This window comes from Lynx rufus, unplaced genomic scaffold (genome assembly GCF_022079265.1).
Source record: "Lynx rufus isolate CCGP_SWC_20201006 ecotype Redwood Valley unplaced genomic scaffold, mLynRuf1.p SCAF_7, whole genome shotgun sequence".
Taxonomy (NCBI): domain Eukaryota; kingdom Metazoa; phylum Chordata; class Mammalia; order Carnivora; family Felidae; genus Lynx; species Lynx rufus.
The window spans coordinates 41,580,632-41,598,477 of record NW_025814889.1 but is presented as its reverse complement, the minus strand read 5'-3'; the positions used below and the strand labels follow the sequence as shown (position 1 = coordinate 41,598,477).

The 17,846-nt window shown below is 56.5% G+C and overlaps 2 protein-coding genes across 2 annotated transcripts; both read right to left on the bottom strand.

Annotated features, from left to right (window-relative positions):
• Window positions 1-308: 308 nt before the first annotated feature.
• Window positions 309-11,816, bottom strand: P3H3 (prolyl 3-hydroxylase 3). Its single transcript, XM_047064833.1, has 15 exons — window positions 11,325-11,816; window positions 10,253-10,405; window positions 9,731-9,932; window positions 9,525-9,656; window positions 8,902-9,038; window positions 8,460-8,549; window positions 6,513-6,565; window positions 6,332-6,399; window positions 6,091-6,215; window positions 2,614-2,715; window positions 2,118-2,268; window positions 1,782-1,899; window positions 1,624-1,699; window positions 693-833; window positions 309-553 (listed from the first exon to the last, which is right to left on the bottom strand). The coding sequence occupies exons 1-15, from the start codon at window positions 11,814-11,816 to the stop codon at window positions 383-385; spliced, it is 2,211 nt and encodes a 736-aa protein (XP_046920789.1). The 3' UTR covers window positions 309-382.
• Window positions 11,817-12,940: 1,124 nt separating this feature from the next.
• GPR162 (G protein-coupled receptor 162) lies at window positions 12,941-16,549 on the bottom strand. The gene is made up of 4 exons (XM_047065167.1): window positions 15,683-16,549; window positions 14,793-14,982; window positions 14,007-14,164; window positions 12,941-13,492 (listed from the first exon to the last, which is right to left on the bottom strand). Exons 1-4 carry the CDS (start codon window positions 16,547-16,549, stop codon window positions 12,941-12,943), a joined length of 1,767 nt encoding a protein of 588 aa, XP_046921123.1.
• Between the last annotated feature and the right edge of the window lie 1,297 nt (window positions 16,550-17,846).

Genomic DNA, 17,846 nt, shown 5'->3' with positions numbered 1-17,846 from the left:
ACTCCATCGGGCCCTGGCTGAGGGATCTTCAGCTCTTTATTACAGGCTGGGACAGGGCACTGGGGCTATCCTCCCTCTCATCCTTCACATTGGAAGCAGTCGGGTCCTATCCCTGCCATTTCTTTCCAGGGAGGCATAGTGTCCTCGGTCTGTCCTAGGGCTGGAGGTCCATCAGCCAGGCCTCGTGAGCTCTAGGCTCGTCTGTGCACTGTCCTCTGAGTCCAGGGCTGGACAGCCCTCGTGATCCCCAAGGGAGTAGGGGTGCAGGGACAGAGAGCTCGCTGTTCTGCTCTCATCACATGGGGGCTTCTCGTGGGTCCTGGCATCAAGGTGGTCCTTCACAAGTCAAGTGGCCACCTCCCCAAGGAGCTGGCTCAGTCCCTCACAGCTCCTCTCGGACCCGAGGTGGTTTCCCAACTCTGTCCTGGACCCGCTGAAGCCTGCGGCTGGGGGGTTCTGGGGAAGGGTCTCTGCTTGGCGTTTCTTCCTCTTCCTCCTCCTCCTCCTCTTCCTCCTCTGGCTCCTTCAGTAGCTCTTTGGCTTCTGTCCACTCCTAGGGAGTGGGGAGGAGAGTCTGGCCCAATCCCCTGCATCGCCTTGCCCCAAGGACCCTCCCTGGGGCATCTCAGCCCCTGCCCCTCATCCTTCACACACCAGGAGGGCCATCCCTTCCTGCTCCTGCTCCTCCTCACCTGCTCCCTGTGCTCAGGTGCCCAGGTGTGCCACAGTGCCAGGGCGCAGCGCCGTCCCCGCGTCACAGCCCACACACCGTGGGGATTCTCCCCACCGGAGCTGAAGGCCACGAGGCGTCCACAGCGAGGACGAACCTGAGCCTGGGGGGTGAGGGCAGGTTCAGCTCCAGGGATAGGTGCTCTCAGAGAACTTGGCCCCGACTGCCTAGAGCAGGATGGGGACAGGGGCACAAAATGTTCAGCTCTCCTACCCATCACTTCCCATTCCTGAATTCAGGGCCTATCTTGGGGGAAATGAGAAATCGGCCTCAACCTGAGGAGCACAAGTGCCAGACCAAGGCTAGAGGAGTTGGGAGCTAAAGAAAAGGGGCCTCCATGGAGGGCCTCCTGCCAGTCCCTTCCCAACCCCTGCCCAACCCTTTGGACCCAGGGTGATGCAATCTGAGGGTGCGAATGCAGTACCAGACTCTGGGTACTGGGGATAAGGATCTTGGGGACATTTTTCCACCTCAAGGAGGCCTTGGATTATCAGTAGCTGGCATTAGCGGAGAAGAAGCTAAGTGGGTAAAATGGAGGAATAAATGATGAAAACTCACTGCCCCTCTCCTTCTGCCCAATTCTAGCCCCTGGTTTATGCCTGGAATAGGGTTGGGGGTCCTGTGCTTTACCCACTCTACCTAAGGAGGTGAGGCAAACGCTGAAGGCAGGGTGTGGAGGGGCCACTCGAGATCCCCTGAGGAGGGGTAATCAACCTCTAAGAGAGCCCCTGAACACAGACCAGTGGTGGAAAGGGCTGGGGAGGCCAGGAAAGGAAAGGGTTAAGGTGGCCCCAGGCCATTTCCCTGCATTTGCCTCTGGGAACCTTCTGTTTTGAATCCTGAGTCCACAGCTGGGCTCCCTGTGACACCCCCACACCCCCTACCCTGCTTACTGTGACCGTGAGGGCGTTAGGCTCTGTGAAGAACAGGTCCCCACCATGGAAGTCATCATTGAGGTAGAGGAGCCCACTGGAAAGGGAAGGAGACAGCAGGCAGTGAGACCCCCAACCCAGGCCCGCCTGCCTGACCCCTGGGGGTGAGGGGCGCCCACCTGTAGTCACGATAGGTGTAGGCCGGGGGCTCCCTCCAGCACTCCCCAGTGTCGGGGTCCAGCACGCAATTGTCTGCGTGCACCGGGTGACTCAGGTCCATGCGCTGCTCTTGCTCTCCTGGGAAGCAAAGGGACCTGGTGAACACCCCCGGGGCCCATCCACTGCCATCCACACCCACCCTGAGGCTTCGGGGGATCACCGCCGGGCCGAGCAGCCAGGCCCTCACCGGGGCAGGGGAGTCAGAAAAGCCATAGAGTGCGGGGGCTGCTGAGGGTGTGCAGTGCCCAACAGGGGCTCGAGGTTGGGGAGGAACAGCTGGGGTCCCTGGCGATTACCTTCTATGGCACTCCGGCACACCAGGTGGGTGAAGGAAAGATGCAGGGGCCGCTCCGGGGAAAAGTAGGCCTGTGTCAACGTCCGGACGCGCTCGCTCACCTCCAGAAGCAGCTTAGCCCCCTGACTGCCCACGGCCCCGGCCCGGGCCAGCTGCAAGCGGAGAAAGGAAGGGCGGGAAAGGAGGGGACCATGGAAGGACAGCCCAGACCCAGCCCCTGCCCTACTTCCATTGCTCTCCACCCACGGGTTTGGAGTCTCAGCAACCGGCTCTGTCCATCAGCCCAAACTGCCCCTTCCATTGGCTCTGTGACCATAACCCAGGTCCCTACATCTCAGAACGCCTACCCCACCCCCAACTCTAGGCAGAGGACTCGGGTACTCTCAGTCTCCGGAGAGCCCTTCCACAGGAGAGGCCCAGGCCCGGGTTCCCAGCCTCCTGCGTACCCTCTTCTCCAGTTCTGGGCTTCAGACCAGGGCAGGGGGGCTTCCTCTCACCTGTGCAGCCTTGAGCACTGTGAGCCCCTCAAAGCGTTCGTGGGGGGTGTGAGGGGAGCGGCGGCCACGATAGCCAGACCTGGCTCCAGCCTCAGCGGCATCCTGTGGAGGGAGAGAGTTGGCTGTGGAGTCATACTCCCTGGGTCCCAGGCTATCTCCCACCTCACTGCCCACAGGGATACAAGACCTTCCTCCAATCCTCCCGCTTCCTGCAAGAAGCTAGAAGCCCCCAAGGTTCTCTGGTGGCCCCCCTCCCTGAGCTGCTGCCCTTCACACAGAATGACTATCTTCATGTCTGTATTGTCACTCTCTGGTAAAGATATGGAATCCCACTCACCGGGGGGGGCTTCTATGCCCAGAACGCTGGAGAGCTTCCTACAGTGGGGAAGGGGCCTCTGAGAGGCTAAGGGCTGTTGGGGAAGCGGGGCAGGATGGGCTTGAGCATTCACTCCTGATGAGCTAATAATACAGGAGTCTCTCCAGAAACAAGGCCCTAGCAGGAGGTTTGATAGTCAGGCAAGGTCCCAACCAGCTCAAGGTGGGGAGACAGCAGGTCTCTGACCTTTTCCCACCTGACACACTCTTGGAGAACGTGAGGACCCTTGATGCTGAGTCCCAATTACCCAACCACCTATGCGAGTCTCATTACCTGGGGGTCTCCCGGTATTTGGATGTCCTTTTCCTGACACCTATTCTTTTGGTTGCTTTTTGAAACCACTACCTGTAACCCTGCATATAAACTCCATGGTCACCCAAGCCATCTAACCTTCTCTCCTTGTATTTATTCATTCAACAAATTTGTACTGAGTGCTTACTAGATGTCAGGCACTGTTCTAGGCACTGAGTACACAACTGTGAACATGAAAAGGTCTCTGCTCTCATGCAGTTCATATGTTGAGATAATAAATGAATAAACAAGCCAGATCAATTCAGATGGTGACAAGTGGTATAAAGAAAAAAACAGAGGCATCTATGTGGCCCAGTCGGTTAAGCGTCAGCTTTGGCTCAGGTCACAATCTCATAGTTTGTGAGTTCAAGCCCTGTGTTGGGCTCTGTGCTGACAGCTCAGAGCCTGAAGCCTGCTTCCGATTCTGTGACTCTCTCTCTCTCTGCCCCTCCTCTGTGCATGCTCTGTCTCTCTCTCCCTCAAAAATAAAGTAAACATTGGGGCGCCTGGGTGGCGCAGTCGGTTAAGCGTCCGACTTCAGCCAGGTCACGATCTCGCGGTCCGTGAGTTCGAGCCCCGCGTCGGGCTCTGGGCTGATGGCTCAGAACCTGGAGCCTGTTTCCGATTCTGTGTCTCCCTCTCTCTCTGCCCCTCCCCCATTCATGCTCTGTCTCTCTCTGTCCCAAAAATAAATAAACGTTGAAAAAAAAAAAATTAAAAAAAAAAATAATAAATAAATAAATAAAGTAAACATTAAAAAATTAAAAAAAAAAAAGAAAGAAAAGAAAATTAAAACGGGGTTTCAACCTTGAGAGTACCCAGGCAGTGGTTAGGGGACAGCTAATTGATGAGGTGACATCCAAATTGAAAGCAAATGGTATGGGGCGCCTGGGTGGCTCAGTCGGTTGAGCGTCCGACTTCAGCTCAGGTCGCGATCTCACGGTTTGTGAGTTCGAGCCCCGCGTCAGGCTCTGGGCTGATGGCTCAGAGCCTGGAGCCTGCTTCCGATTCTGTGTCTCCCTCTCTCTCCGCCCCTCCCCCATTCATGCTCTGTCTCTCTCTGTCTCAAAAATAAATAAACATTAGGGGCGCCTGGGTGGCGCAGTCGGTTAAGCGTCCGACTTCAGCCAGGTCACGATCTTGCGGTCCGTGAGTTCGAGCCCCGCATCAGGCTCTGGGCTGATGGCTCAGAGCCTGGAGCCTGCTTCCGATTCTGTGTCTCCCTCTCTCTCTGCCCCTCCCCCGTTCATGCTCTGTCTCTCTCTGTCCCAAAAATAAATAAACGTTGAAAAAAAAAAATTTTAAAAATAAATAAACATTAAAAAAAAATTAAAAAAAAAAAAAAAAAGCAAATGGTATGAAGGAGCCACTTCAACATGTGAGAGAGAAAATGTTCCAGGCTGCAGAAATAGTAAGTGCAAAGGTCCTGAGGGCTGAATGAATATAGTGTGATGAAGGAACAGAAAGAAAGTCCGATACTTGGGAGTTATCCCTGACTCTATCCTTTAGTCCTGAACTTCTCTATCTTTGACTTTCTAAATATTTTCTCATCTGTCCCCTCTCTCCATTTCCTTGCAGTGAAGATCTAACCTAAGGCAGTGGCATGCTTGCATCACCCCAGAAGCCTCTCCCCTTACTTTCCTCGCCCACTGCATTCTCCACAGTGCCACTAGAGGGAACTACCAATTCTGCAGGATGGTGACTCAGGACCCTGCTCAACCCCTCCTTAAATTCTCCAATAAGCTGTCCACTGCCTACAAACTCCCTGGTAGGGTACAGGAGGCCCTTCGCCGTCTCTTCTGTACCTCCACCTTTGGGTTCTCTCCCCTGGACCTCTTCTGGATGATCCACAGCCTGATGATAATAGCGAGAATAGATAATAGATAGATAATAGATAATGGCTAACCCTAAGCACTTTTTATATTCTTCTAACACCTTTACCATGTACTACCTCACAACAACCTTAAAAGAACCACTGCCTTTATCCCTGTTTTACAGCTCAAGAAACTAGGCTCAGAGACATTAAAATACACCGCGTGAGCTCACCCAGGTAATCACTGTCCCATGCTCTTAACTCCCGTGCTCTACTGCACTTGCCAGAGTACCCCCTGTCCTTCTCCCTTCCAGCCTGGCTTTCTTCCCCTTCTCTGCTTGTTAACTTATCCTTAAGACTGAGCTCAAATGCCAGCCTACCTCCCTCCGCCCAGTAAGCCTTCTGTGACTTTGCATTTTGGTGCTTCTGTTTGGATGGGTACATGTAGCAAACTTACCCCTCGCTCTAATTATGTGTCTCTGTGTCTGATTCTTTCTCTATGCAGTGAGGTCCTGAAGGCAGGTCCACGTTCATCTACCTCCCCCTGTAACCCAGTAGTTCTGAGTGCACAGCAGATACTCAGTGAGTGTGTGTGGAAGGCACACTGAGACTCAACCTGGTGAATATGGATCATTCAACCCAAACGAGCAGGGGATACAATGGATGGAAGATGACGCCTGTGCGTCTGCTAAGCTATCAGCCAAGCCGATAATTAAACTCTCGGCTAATCAAGGAATCCTCGCCCGCACACTCACCCTTTTTTATCCCTTCATGGTTTTTGTTTTGTTCTTCCTATCAATTTCTAGCAAAATTCCTTTGTAAAGAGTGTCCACCCACCCCACCTCAGCTAAGAGGAAGGGAACTTGTCCACAGCGGCGAGGTAGTGGCAGGCGCAGGGCCCCTGGAGAGCCAGAGATGGCAGAACAGGGGGCAGGCTGGGTGTGCTGAGCCTGAGGTCCCTAACTAGCCAACAGTGCCTACTCACAGGTCTTCTTACCTTGGCCAGCTGCAGCAGCAGCCCACACTCAGCTGGGGTGAGCAGCCCGTCCAACACGGCCCGTTCTGACCCATTCAGCTGTCTTGCATCCTGGGTCAGGGTGACTCCCTCCAGGAGGAGGACATCTGCAGGGGAAGGAACAGGACAGAGAGCGTTGAGCGCCCCCTGGGGGCAGACCCAGCAGTAGCTGGCGGCCCCCGGGCCCTCTCAGCTCCTGCTTCCTGCTCTCCTGGGAACTTACCCTTCCAGTGGGTCAAGGGCTTTGGCTGTGGCGGCTCATGGTCCCAAGGCCTCTTCTCTTGATCCTCTCTCAGGGGTGAGAGACATACTCAGTGGATGCACAGGCCAATCCAGACCTTCCAGGACCCCTCCCTCACCTTCCAGCTCAGGCCAGGCCACTCCCACCACAGGGCATCTCCTACCTGAGCTTTTCTCTAAGTGCCTCTGGGATGACAGCTGCTGGGGTCCAGGAATCCTGGGACAGTTAGGAAAAGCACCATCACCCACCACATCCAGCCTGAACCCCTGACATTAGACTCTGAACTTTCAGAGAGGAAGGTAGAGGTGAGAAAAGCCCCAGACTCATTGTCAGGAGCCCTGGGTGCTGGGCCAAACTCTGTAACAACAACAACGGCTTACATAGAACTATTTGTCAGGTGCTGTTCTAACAACTTTATACACAAAAGTGGACTACATGAAACTTTATTGTTTAATGTCCACAATAGTCTTATGAAACACCTTTTATTAAAAAAAATTTTTTTAACATTTATTTGTTTTTGAGAGAGCGAGCGAGAGAGAGAGACAAAACGTGAACAGGGGAGGGGCAGAGAGAGAGGGAGACACAGAATCCGAAGCAGGCTCCAGGCTCTAAGCTGTCAGCAGAGCCCAACACAGGGCCCAAACTCACAAACCGTGAGATGATGACCCAAGCCGAAGTCAGATGCTCAACCGACTGAGCCACCCAGGTGCTCCAATCTTATGAAACACCTTGTCTTAATGTGCCCATTTTACAGTTGAAGACTCTAAGGAGTGTCTAGGTGGCTCAGCCAGTTAAGTGTCCCGACTCCTGATTTCAGCTCAGGTCATGATCTCACGGTTCTTGAGTTTGAGCCCCACATTGGGCTCTGCACTGACAGTGTGGAGCCTGTTTGGGATTCTCTCTGCCCCTCCCCTGCTCATAGGCTCTCTTTCTCTCTCTCTCTCTCTGTCTGTCTCTCTGTCTCTCTCAAAGTAAATAATAAAACTTAAAAAAAAAAAAAAAAGACAGGAGCACCTGGGTGGCTCAGTCAGTTGAGTGTCCAACTTCAGCTCAGGCTTATCTTGAGGTTCGTGGGTTTGAGCCCTGAGTCGGGCTCTGTGCTGACAGCTCAGAGCCTGGAGCTTGCTTCAGATTCTGTGTCTCCCTCTCTCTCTGCCCCTCCCCTGCTCATGCTCTGTGTCTGTCTCTCTGTCTCTCTCTCAAAAATAAACAAACATTAAAAAAAAAAAAAAAGACTCTAAGACACAGAGAAGTAGAGTAACATGCCCAAGATCACACAGCTAGTCGGTGACAGAGTTGAGACTCAAACTAGCTTTAGAGGGGCACCTAGTGGCTCAGTCAGTAAAGCATGTGACTCTTGATCTTGGGGTCCTGAGGTCCCGCCCCATGTTGGGTGTGGAGCCTTCTTAAAATCCATCCATCCATCCATACATACATACTAAACTAGCTTTAGAGGCTATGCTTTGAACCAGAGGATCTCAAACAACCAGATTCTCAAACAAGATTTAGCAATGTCTGGAAACATTTTTGATGGTCATGACTCAGAAAGTGCTATTGACATCTATTGGGTAGAGGCCAAGGGAGCTGCTGAACATTCTACAATGCCTAGGAAAGCCCCCTTCTGCTCCCCTACAAAGAATTATCAAGTCAAAAAAGTCAATGGTGCCAAGAAGGTTGAGAAAACCTGCTTTATGCTATCATCCTAGCAATGAACAAAACTCTGCCCTTTCGTTTCCTCGTATGACTACAATAAAAAGAATAGTAACGAAAGCAGCAGCAACAGAACTTTCTCTAATTTCTAGCTAGTGCTATGGTTTCAAGAGTCCCATGAGACAGGTGTGATGTTCCCATTTTACAGGTAAGGAAATTGAGGCTGAGGTGAGTGAGGGTCCAGAGCTTGTTTATGGCAGAGAAGAGACCAACACCTAGGCCTGCATGACCCCAAAGCTGCCCTCTACTACAGGTACCTGCCTCTGTCCCTGAAAAACTGGGAATGCAGACTCCTCTCCAAGCCTCCCAGGGAGGGTGGGAAACAAATGGAGGGCATCAGTGTTCTCCTCCTCCTGGGGGTGCAATGAAGGGTAGGATGGAGAGAAGGGGAGATACTCACAGGATCCTTGAAGCTGGTCCCCAGGTGCTCCATGGCGTAGTAGAGCTGTCTCTTCTCCCCCAAGGATCGAAGGATGAATTGCCGGATGTCCTGAGGCAGGGTGGGCAGCAGGGAGAAGGGGGTGAGACAAGGAGAGTGGGGCAGGGAAGTTAAGGCTGGAGGATGGTGGGGGGAGGAGTGTGTGTGTGTGCGCGCATCTGTGTGCGCGCACAGGAGGACACATAAGGCAGGGGCAAGGAGTGGTGAAGTTCAGGGAAGGGGGATGGCTGGCACATGGACTCGGGAAGGAGAGTCTGAAGTGGGGGGCAGGGAGTGGAGACAAGTCCGATGAGGATCTGGGGTTGCCTGTAGTGGACCAGATGGGGAGACAGAGTCTGGGTGACTCTGCAGGTATATTTGATTTCGGGTTACCTCACAGAGTAAGGATGGAGCAGGGGGTTACCTCTCTTGGCCCGAGGCCAGGTCTCGGCTCTCCCAGCTGGGCCTGATACTGGTTCAGAGCCTTCTTGGCAGCCTCATCTTCCGGGTAGAACAGCAGGACACTCAGGACATTTTCCATAGCCTGGGACAGATTCCCCACTGGAGACAGAGCAAGAGGGTGGGGGCGGGGCCCAGAGACTGAGAAGGGCAGTGATCCCTGGGCAGAGGCAGAGAAGACGGGGAGACAGAGGCCGAGCCAGAGAAGGTGGTCTCCCAATGCCAAACAACTCCAGAGCCCCCATTCCCCCTGGCAGGCACACTCATCCATTGCTTCTTTCCAAAGCTTACTCAAACATACCTGAGCTGTACAGGCAGAGTTCAAAGGGGAGGAAGAGAGGAGAGATTAAAGGAAGGTGAGAAGCAGCAAGGGCAGAAGGAGCCCTGTGACCCATCTCCCGAGCTTTCCACAACGGCGCCAAAGGAGAGCAAACGAGAGTTCTCCTGAAGTGATGGTCCCCACGGAGCCCTGACCGACTAGAGATCCAGAGACAGATGGGAGGGATGCAGAGATGGGGCTCAGGATACCATCAGAGGCAAACCTTCACTTCCCCTGTTTCCAACCCCAGTCACCCTTCCCCAACTGACCCTGAGCATGGGCCTCGTGCAGCCGCCTCAGCTGGCTGGGAAGGAAGTCAGGGACAGGGAAGCTTCGGCCAGGACGTGTGGCTGTGTCCCCCACACAGCGCTGCCGGCACTGTAGGACCCGAATCCAGTGCCCTGCAGAGGACACAGGTGAACCATTCAGCTTGTGATGCCTCTCTCCGTGGCACCACGAACCCCCAGCTCCTTACCTGCAATGGTCTCATAGAGGCCCCCCTGGCCTCCAGTCCCTTCCTCCTCCTCTTCCTCCCTTTGCTGCTCCTCAGGCCCCTCGCAGCCAGCCCGGCAGCTCTCCACCTGGGCCAGGCTCTCCTGCAGGGCCTCCTCTAGCCGGGGCAGTGCCAGTCCTGCTTCCTGACGCCCCAGTAGCTCCAGGCCATCATCATAGGCTGCCTGTCGGGGAGGGGGGTGGGCGGTCACCCGAGATCCTGGGGGCAGGGTGCCAAACAAGATTGGGGAGTAGAAAGAAGGGGCGGGGCGTTGGTCTCATTTGGGGCATGGACTCCAGACCCCACTTCACCTTGGGGAATATAGGGTGGGTCTCAGGATCGGAATGGTAGAACACGGGACTTGAGTGATCCTCAGGAAGAAAGCTAAGTCCCAGAGAGGGACTCTCCATCCAGGGTTACTGAGGACATGCATCTCCTGACACCTGAGCTACACAGGTCAGAGCCCAGTGAGCCCCATGGACCCAGCCAGTCAAAGGGTCTCACCCAGTATGGGGGAGTCTCCAGGTCCCGGAAGCTCTGGGGCCGCACCCTAGACATACGTCTGTACTTGGCCATGTCCTCCCGCATCTGGAGGTGTGTTGGGTTTGCTACAAAGAAGGTGTGTGCTGCGGCGGCTGCCAGGTCCAGCTTCTTCAGCTGAGAAGTGGGAAGGATGAGGAAGTTAGTGCCCTCAGGTATTGGGGTCAGACCTCTCTCTCTGCCCCCTCACTGGCCTTCCCATTCCACACGCACAGCAGGAACTGCCCCGAGACCATCTGGAAGACTTGTCCATCTCTCAACCTCCAGACCCCCTAGAAACCAGTATTCTGGGGAAGTTCAGGAGTCCGGTTGCTAAGGAAAGAGGGGTTTCAAGACTTTGGAGCGGGTGCGATATGGGCAGAGGGACCTCAGGGCCTCAGTTTGGGAGATAAGGTGCAAGTGATGGCTAAGTGCGGTAGGGAAGTGGGGGAGACCTGAGCGGCCAGTAAAACCCGCAGGTCTCTAGGACCCTGAGCTGAGGTGTGTGGGACCAGCGCCCCCCTCTCCCCAGCCACGTAGGCATTAGCTACTGAACTAGTAGCTGCGGCCCGCCCCCCAGACGTCCGGCCTCACCGCTCCTCAGCTTTGCCCCTGCCAGGCAAAGGCTCACACTCAACGCACCGCCCCCCCCCCCCCCCGCCAATACTTCCAGTCCAACGGTGGGGTTTCCCCCCATCCCCTCCGCTTCGCTCCTAGGAAGAGGCTGCTATCACCCCACGTAGGTCTCAGGAAGACCTAACATTTCAGGCCCCTTCCCTCCGTCTCCGATCTATTTCCACCCTGTCTCAGGAACCCACCCAGCCCCGCTCCAACTTTGCTCCCACTGTCCCTTAGGCTGTCCCTCGGCGACCGCAACAGGTACTTGACGTGGTTTTCATGGGACCTGCTCAAAAGGAGAGGTCCGTTGACCGCCCTCCCCCCCCAGCCCCACCCGGAGTCCCGGGCGCCGGCTTTCCGCCCTCTCCTGGCGAGCTCCAAGTAGCAGCGCAGCGCGGGTCGGGGCAGGACCCGGAAAGGGCCCGGGCAGCTCCCGCACCTGGTAGTAGGCCCTCTGCAGGTAGTTGTAGGGCTCCCGGCGGCGGAAGGCGTCCCGGAGCGCGCTCCCCACGCGGAGCCGCGCCGCGCCCCCGGGGCCCAGCCTCTGCACCCCGCACTGGGTCAGGCACTCGGCCCGTCGGAGCGCGGCGCGAAGCAGCAGCCGCTCCCAGGCCCCCTGCGCCGGGCCGGGCCCGGAGTCCGGGGCGTCGAGCAGCACGGCGGGGAGTGCGGCCCCCGGTTCGGCCGCACAGCGCGCCCCGCAGTCCCGCCGCGCGCGGCCCAGGGCCGCCTGGCTCCGCAGCGCCTCCCGCAGCAGCGCCACGGCCGGCGCCCAAGCCCCGGCAGCGTAGGCGCGCAGCCCGTCCGCGTAGAGCAAGTCCGGGGCCTGGGGGGGCGCACCCGGGGACAGCCGGGCCAGGCCTGGGGGCTCGGGGGACCCCGGCGGAGGCAGCAGCAGCAGTAGCAGCAGCAACCGGAGGAGCCGGAGCATGGTGCCGGAGGCGCCGGCCGGCTGCCGAAGCGGAATGCGGGAGCCCAGAGGGAGAGAGAGGATAGGGGGATGGGAGAGGGAGGGGAAAGGAAGGAGAGAGGGAGAGGAGGGAGGAGAGGAAGAGAGAAGGAATGAGCGGGGCCAAGGAGTGCTGATGGAGCCCAGATTCAACCCATATTGGCCACTATGAGAGCCAGAGAAGTCAGGAAGCCTGGCAGCGAGTGGAGAAAGCAGTCTTTAAGACGAAGGGTAGTGTGGGAGGCCGAGAAACAGGCGGGCCGTGAAGAGCAGATGGCAAAGGGCTGGAACGGGAGCGGGACCGGTGCTTTGGAAAACAGCATGGGGAGCCTCTTAGGACCCTCGACTCCAACCCTGAGGCCCATGGGGTGAATGTAGCTACCGCAGCTGTGTTCCCCTCCACTCTGTGCCCCGCCCACCCCCGCCCACACACTGTTGAGTCCAGGACGAGGAGTGTGGAAGCCTCCCATACACCTACCCACACACACTTTTGGAAAAAGACCTTTAAAATGCAACATGGGATGCAGGCCTGTGATACCAAGTCAGGCCCAAATCCTTTCCTGCCCAGAAAGTGAGGCCTTAGGTGGATCTGGGGGAAGGAGGAGAGCTGGAGCATGGCAGATGGAATCACACCCTGAAACCACCTTCCACCAATCTGAACATAGATCCTTCACGCCCCAAACCAGCACACTCAAGTGTCCCCCCATGCCCAGCACAAGATGCTCTTATATGCCCGTCCCTGTGGATGTTTTCATGTTTGAGTTTGTCCTTCTCCGGGTGTATTTCTGTGCCTCTGTCCACAGCCCCTGCTCTATTTTGTCCCTGCTGAGCCATTCCACCGCCCAGCCTCCAATCATATCCTTTACCACTCTAGTACAATGGACACCAAGGTTTCCATGGCAACACTTCAGGCTTTAATACAATTTGCTAAGGATGATGGAAGGTGAGTAGGACATCTCTGGTCATCGAGATAGGAGACAGCGGGGGCTCCGGGCCCCAGATCCAGCGCCCATCTCCCCGGAGTCTGGAGGCAGCTGCCCTAGGCTCAGGGCCAGAACAGGTAATACTCAGGGCCCCTCATCTGAGTCCTGCAGGCCCACTTGGGCTCACAGCGTCAGCTGGGGGAAAATGGGATTACCTGGGCCCCAGGATCCTCCCCAAGGTCTTGCACTCCCCTCACCTCCTGTCAGGGAGCAGCGTCTCCCTGCACTTAAGCCCAAAGGAAGTCCAGCGGCTCTGCTGTCAGGGGACCCAAGGGAAAGCCTGCGGGGTGAGAGGCCCAGGGGCCTGGGCCGGCGAGGAGAGGGCCCCGGCGAAGCAGTTGGAGAAGGCAGAGGTGTCTCATCAATGAAGGTGGTGATCTCTTCCCGGAAGAAGCCAGGACCCCGTGGGGGTCCCCCACCTGACCCCAACATCCCACCCTCCAGGAACTGGCGAAGGCTGGCCAGCCCCCCACCTTCAGCTTCCTCCTCATCCTCCTCATCCTCCAGCCTTTGTCTTCGTCCCAGGTACTCAGGAGGGCCCCCCAGGGCTCGGCTCTGGGCTGGGAGGACCCGGATGTCATCAGAGGATGACCACTTATGTAGGATGGAGCCTGGTGCCCGAGGTGTAGAGAAGATGTTGGTCTCATCATGGGACAGACGGCGGGACAGGGGTACCTGGGGAGAGGAGCAAGTAGACCCAGAGGGCTATAGGGACAAAGGGGGTAAAGGCAGGAACCTAAGTGGGGACGCTGCAAGATGGCTTCACCCCCTTAAACTTTTGCAAAACATCCTCTGGGGGCTGCTGGGTGGCTCAGTCGGTTAAGCGTTAGACTCTTGATTTCAGCTCAGGTCTTGATCTCCGGGTTTGTGAGTTGGAGCCACGCATCCGGCTCTGCGCTGACAGTGTGCAGTCTACTTGGGATTTTGGGATTCTCTCTCTGCCTGTCTCTCTGCCCCTCCCCTGCTCTCTCTCAAAAATAAACTTAAAAAAAAAAAAAATCCTCTGACGGGCAAACCTGGTTCTGAGAGGTCTGAAGGGAAGCCTCTCTTGCCACACTTTTCTTTCACCTACCCCTTAGGTGCCCTGCAGGCCAGGGCTAGGGAATGGGGAGTCAGGATGGCTCTCAGAGACTGGACACAAGAAGAACGGGGATACCCAGAATAGGAGGTTCATTCCCTAGTCCCATACCTGTAAGTAGTGGACCCTCTCAAGAGGGGGAAACAGCATGTGCCTTCCAGGCAACAGCTTCACCTGGGTGGGGTCCCTGCCCCCTGGTCCTGTGGCACCATTAGCATCAAAACGAACTTTGCACACTCGGCCATCTGCATAGTCATCACAGCCGCCATCTAGGAGAGAAAAGGGGCAGAGTGGTTACAGGCAGGGAATACCCACTCCCCTCCTCTCCCCCCCTTAAAACTTCCTGCCCCCTTTTTAAGCTCCCCAGAGAATCCTTCTGTTCACACTAGTCTGTAAGCTCCAAGAGGAAAAGCAGGAGCGTCTAACATCTGTTGCATTCAGTGCTTAGTCCCTAGTGCTTCATACATACAGACGTATTTATTGAAACAGTTACAAGCCCACCCCCAACAACTGTCCCTGTAGCTGGGGGTGTGTCTCAGGGAGGCTAACCTCCCCTTAATTCCACAGCCTTCCTTTATGGTTGTGTTAGGACTCTGGCCTGTTTCTCAGGCACTCTTCCTGGAGAGTGGAGGCAAAGCTGGGTAGTGTGGGCTTCCAGGGGGGAACCGACGCCCAGTGGAGGGAGCTCCCAGTACAGAAGGAAGCAATGGGCGGGCGTACATCAGGTTGCGTGATTAGGGAAAAGGGAGCCTGGAGTCAGCCCAAGGGTGGCGCAGGTTCCGTCCAGCAGGGGGCACTCAAGGGCAGCCCATCCCCACACGGAGAAGGGCTGGTAGAAATGGGCAGAAGAGGGAGTCCAAGCCCCCGGGAAAGCCAAAGCCCGGTCCCTCCTCTGACCGTCGTCGCCATCCTCCTCCGACATGATGGCCACGCACTGCTCCCACACAGTGCGCACGTCGGCACGGTAGCGCTCGCAGGACCAGATGAAGGAGGGCAGCAGCAGCGTCTGCGCCATGGAGCACCACAGCACAGCCAGCACCATCCACGGCGGAGCCGAGTCCGACTTAAGGGAGAAGAAGCTCACCACCTAGCGGGAGGATGGGGAATGGCGCGGGGTCACGACCCAGAGCTCAGAGGTCCCACTTGACCCCAGATCCAATATCCTAGTGCAGTGGGTGGACAAGAAGGAAAGGATGGCCCGGTTCACAGAGGATCGTGACAGAGGCAAAGTTGGAGGTGGAATGGGATGAACAGAGGGGAAGGGACTGATTCAGAGGAAGATCAGGGGCAAGTAGTGAAGATAAAGCCCCCGAGGGGTTGGGGGAGAAGCAGAGGTGGTAGAGAAAACTTGAACACAGAGAGAAATTCAGGAAGAGGGACTAGATGGGGATGCAAAAAGCTGGGGTGGTGGGGTGAGCTCTCTGGGGTTTCCACCCAGAGTGCTGAGAGGCCCTGTGGTAACCGGAGAGTGGCAGGGAATGGAGAATGGAGGTCCAGGGGCTGAAGCAGGGAGACACAGGGTACATGGTGGAGCTGGAAGATAGGTGGAGGCAGTAAAGGACGGATGACAGGGTTGAGCAGCAGCAACCGGGAAACAGATGATGAGGCTGGGGGTGATGGGAACCAGGAGACGGATGACAGAGGTGGGGGGCTCACAAATGTAGCAGGGGTGGGCAGAAAAGAGGAAGGTGGACGGCGGAGCTGCTGTATGGCTGATGACTTCGAGGTCAGGTGGTTGTGCTGGGGCCTGGATATTAGGGATAGCAGGTGGGGGACCCCAATCTCACCAAGATGGGCACCCCTGTGAGTGAGTCATAGAGAAAGACGATGGCGCTGACCAAGTTGGTGACCTGCAGGGATGTCTTGGCCGACTCAGAGCCGTCCAGCGAGGACCGCCGCTTGCCTCTGGCATCCTCCACCACAATGGCTGGCACCTCAAAAGCTGGCCGGGTACCCAAACCCCCTGGCCCACCCCCCTTGGCCCCACCCCCAACCCCCGCTCTCCGGGCCAGCCGAGCCCTCCGGGGCCGGGCCCACAACGTCTGGTAGAAGGTGATGGCCACACAGACCAGCCCCATGACAATGCCCCCAAGGAGCAAGAGGCTGAAGCAGACGCCAAAGCCCAGGCCAATCTTGGAGACTATGAACTGGCAGCCACGGGCGTAGTACCGCTCGCCATTGTTGTGCCAGCCGATGGAGGGCAGCGTGGAGAGGATGAAGCTGACCATCCAGATGCCCATGACAGCATGCAGCGCCTGCTTCTTGGCGTTGCTGAGGCGGTAGTTGACGGGCCAGCGCACCATCCACATGCGATGGTAGGAGAGCGAGGCGACTGTGAAGCAGGTGGCCAGGGCCAGTGTGTAGTAGGTGGACACAAAGACCTTGCAGATGCTCTCGTTCCAGTCATAGTCAGAAGAAGCCTGCCGCCGTAGCTGCACCACGGCGAAGGTGGTGAGGGGCACAGCCGCCATGAGTATGTGTGTGCCCGCCAGGAAGCAGAGCAGTAACTCCAGCGGCTTGTGCTTTTGCTGCTTGGCCGAGATGCTGAGGATGATCCAGGCGTTGGCCAGCAGTGCCAGGAGTCCACAGGCCAGCCAGGACAATGCGTTCGAGCGCAGGGAGGCCTCCTCTGCCCCTGCCCCGCCCCGAGCCATCCTATCCTCGGTCCCCCCACCCCCCCTTGAACTCCTGGGGGTGGGGGCTAGGTCTCACCCTGGAGCCCCACTCACACACACACCCATTATGCGTACAATCCTTGCCCTGTAGTGAAGCAGGCCACGGCTAGGCCTACCTTCCTGCTCAGCATTGCATGACCGACCCAGCTAAAGTCAGGTGTGGAGGGCAGGGTAGGAGACTGAGGGTCAGCAGAGGTGATCCTCAGCCTCCATACCGGGTGAGGCCCTTCCTGAAGTATCCCTGTGATTGAGGGGAAGGGGGAGGGGGAGGGGGAGGAGGAGCGGGAGGAGCAAGCTGACTGCTTTCCCAACTACGAGGCTGGCTGAGGAGCTCTGGTCCCCATGCCGGGACTTCCAGTTCTCTTCTTCCTCTGGTTCTTGACCAGTCTGGGATCTTCTGGGCACCCCAAGGGGTGTGGGGGTAAGGCTCAGCCACCTGGACAAACTGCAAGGGAGAAACGACATGTGGTGGGGGGGAGGGCAAAGGTAGGGCTTGGGCTGGTCTCCAGCTGACTTCCTGTGCCCCCTTCTCTGGAAAGTATATGCAAACAACCTATTACTAGGGGTCATAGGGTCATTCAGAACATTCTCCTGCCTTAAACCAGATGGCCAATCACATAGCCCACACAGGTAAGAGCCCTGCTTTCCAGACCTTCAGGGAAAGAAGATATTCTGACCTCCTGTCTCCTACCCTTTTTCAGCCCTTTTTCCTCCCTCTGTCATTCCCTGGTCCCTTCTTCTTATATCCTCTGCTCAGTAGTATTCAATCCCTATCTTCATGTCCCTGAATCTCTCTTCAGGGCTACTGATGGCAGATACATGACTTGTTTCTTCTTGAGGATTCATGGTAAACTGGGATATGTGTGCTAATACAGCTCCTCCCCGATGCTCCAGCTCCTGGGCCCAGGGCTCTTGGTGCTCAGCCCCATTTCCCCCAAGCCTGCATGATCCCCCTCTAGCTCACTAGGGACCTGGGAAGATGGGAGAAAGGAAGCCCAGGGACCGAGGGGGGGGGGGGGGGCTAGGGAACCTGAAGGCGGGGAAACCGCTGACATCAGAAGCATCCAGAAATGGAAAGATGGGGAACTAGGGGGAAGGAGGAGAGTTTGAGCAGAAGAGAAAGAAGGGGCAAAGTGATAGTATCTGAAAATAGAAGGAAAACCCCAGAGACCCTTCACAAGAAGGCTTATGAGGGAAGAGGGGTTGCATGGAACGAGGGAGCAGGAAATAGGAAAAAGCCCAATGTTGAATAAGGTGCAGCATCCCACTGGTAGAC

Coding starts and splice junctions, on each gene's coding strand:
- P3H3 (XM_047064833.1), bottom strand. CDS start 11,816: ATGCTCCGGCTCCTCCGGTTGCTGCTGCTACTGCTGCTGCTGCCTCCG. Junction 8,550..8,901: donor CTGGCCTCGGGCCAAGAGAG/GTAACCCCCTGC, acceptor ACCCTGCCTCAG/GACATCCGGCAATTCATCCT. Junction 6,400..6,512: donor GCACTTAGAGAAAAGCTCAG/GTAGGAGATGCC, acceptor CTCACCCCTGAG/AGAGGATCAAGAGAAGAGGC.
- GPR162 (XM_047065167.1), bottom strand. CDS start 16,549: ATGGCTCGGGGCGGGGCAGGGGCAGAGGAGGCCTCCCTGCGCTCGAAC. Junction 14,983..15,682: donor TCACAGGGGTGCCCATCTTG/GTGAGATTGGGG, acceptor TCCTCCCGCTAG/GTGGTGAGCTTCTTCTCCCT. Junction 14,165..14,792: donor GGAGGAGGATGGCGACGACG/GTCAGAGGAGGG, acceptor TTTCTCTCCTAG/ATGGCGGCTGTGATGACTAT.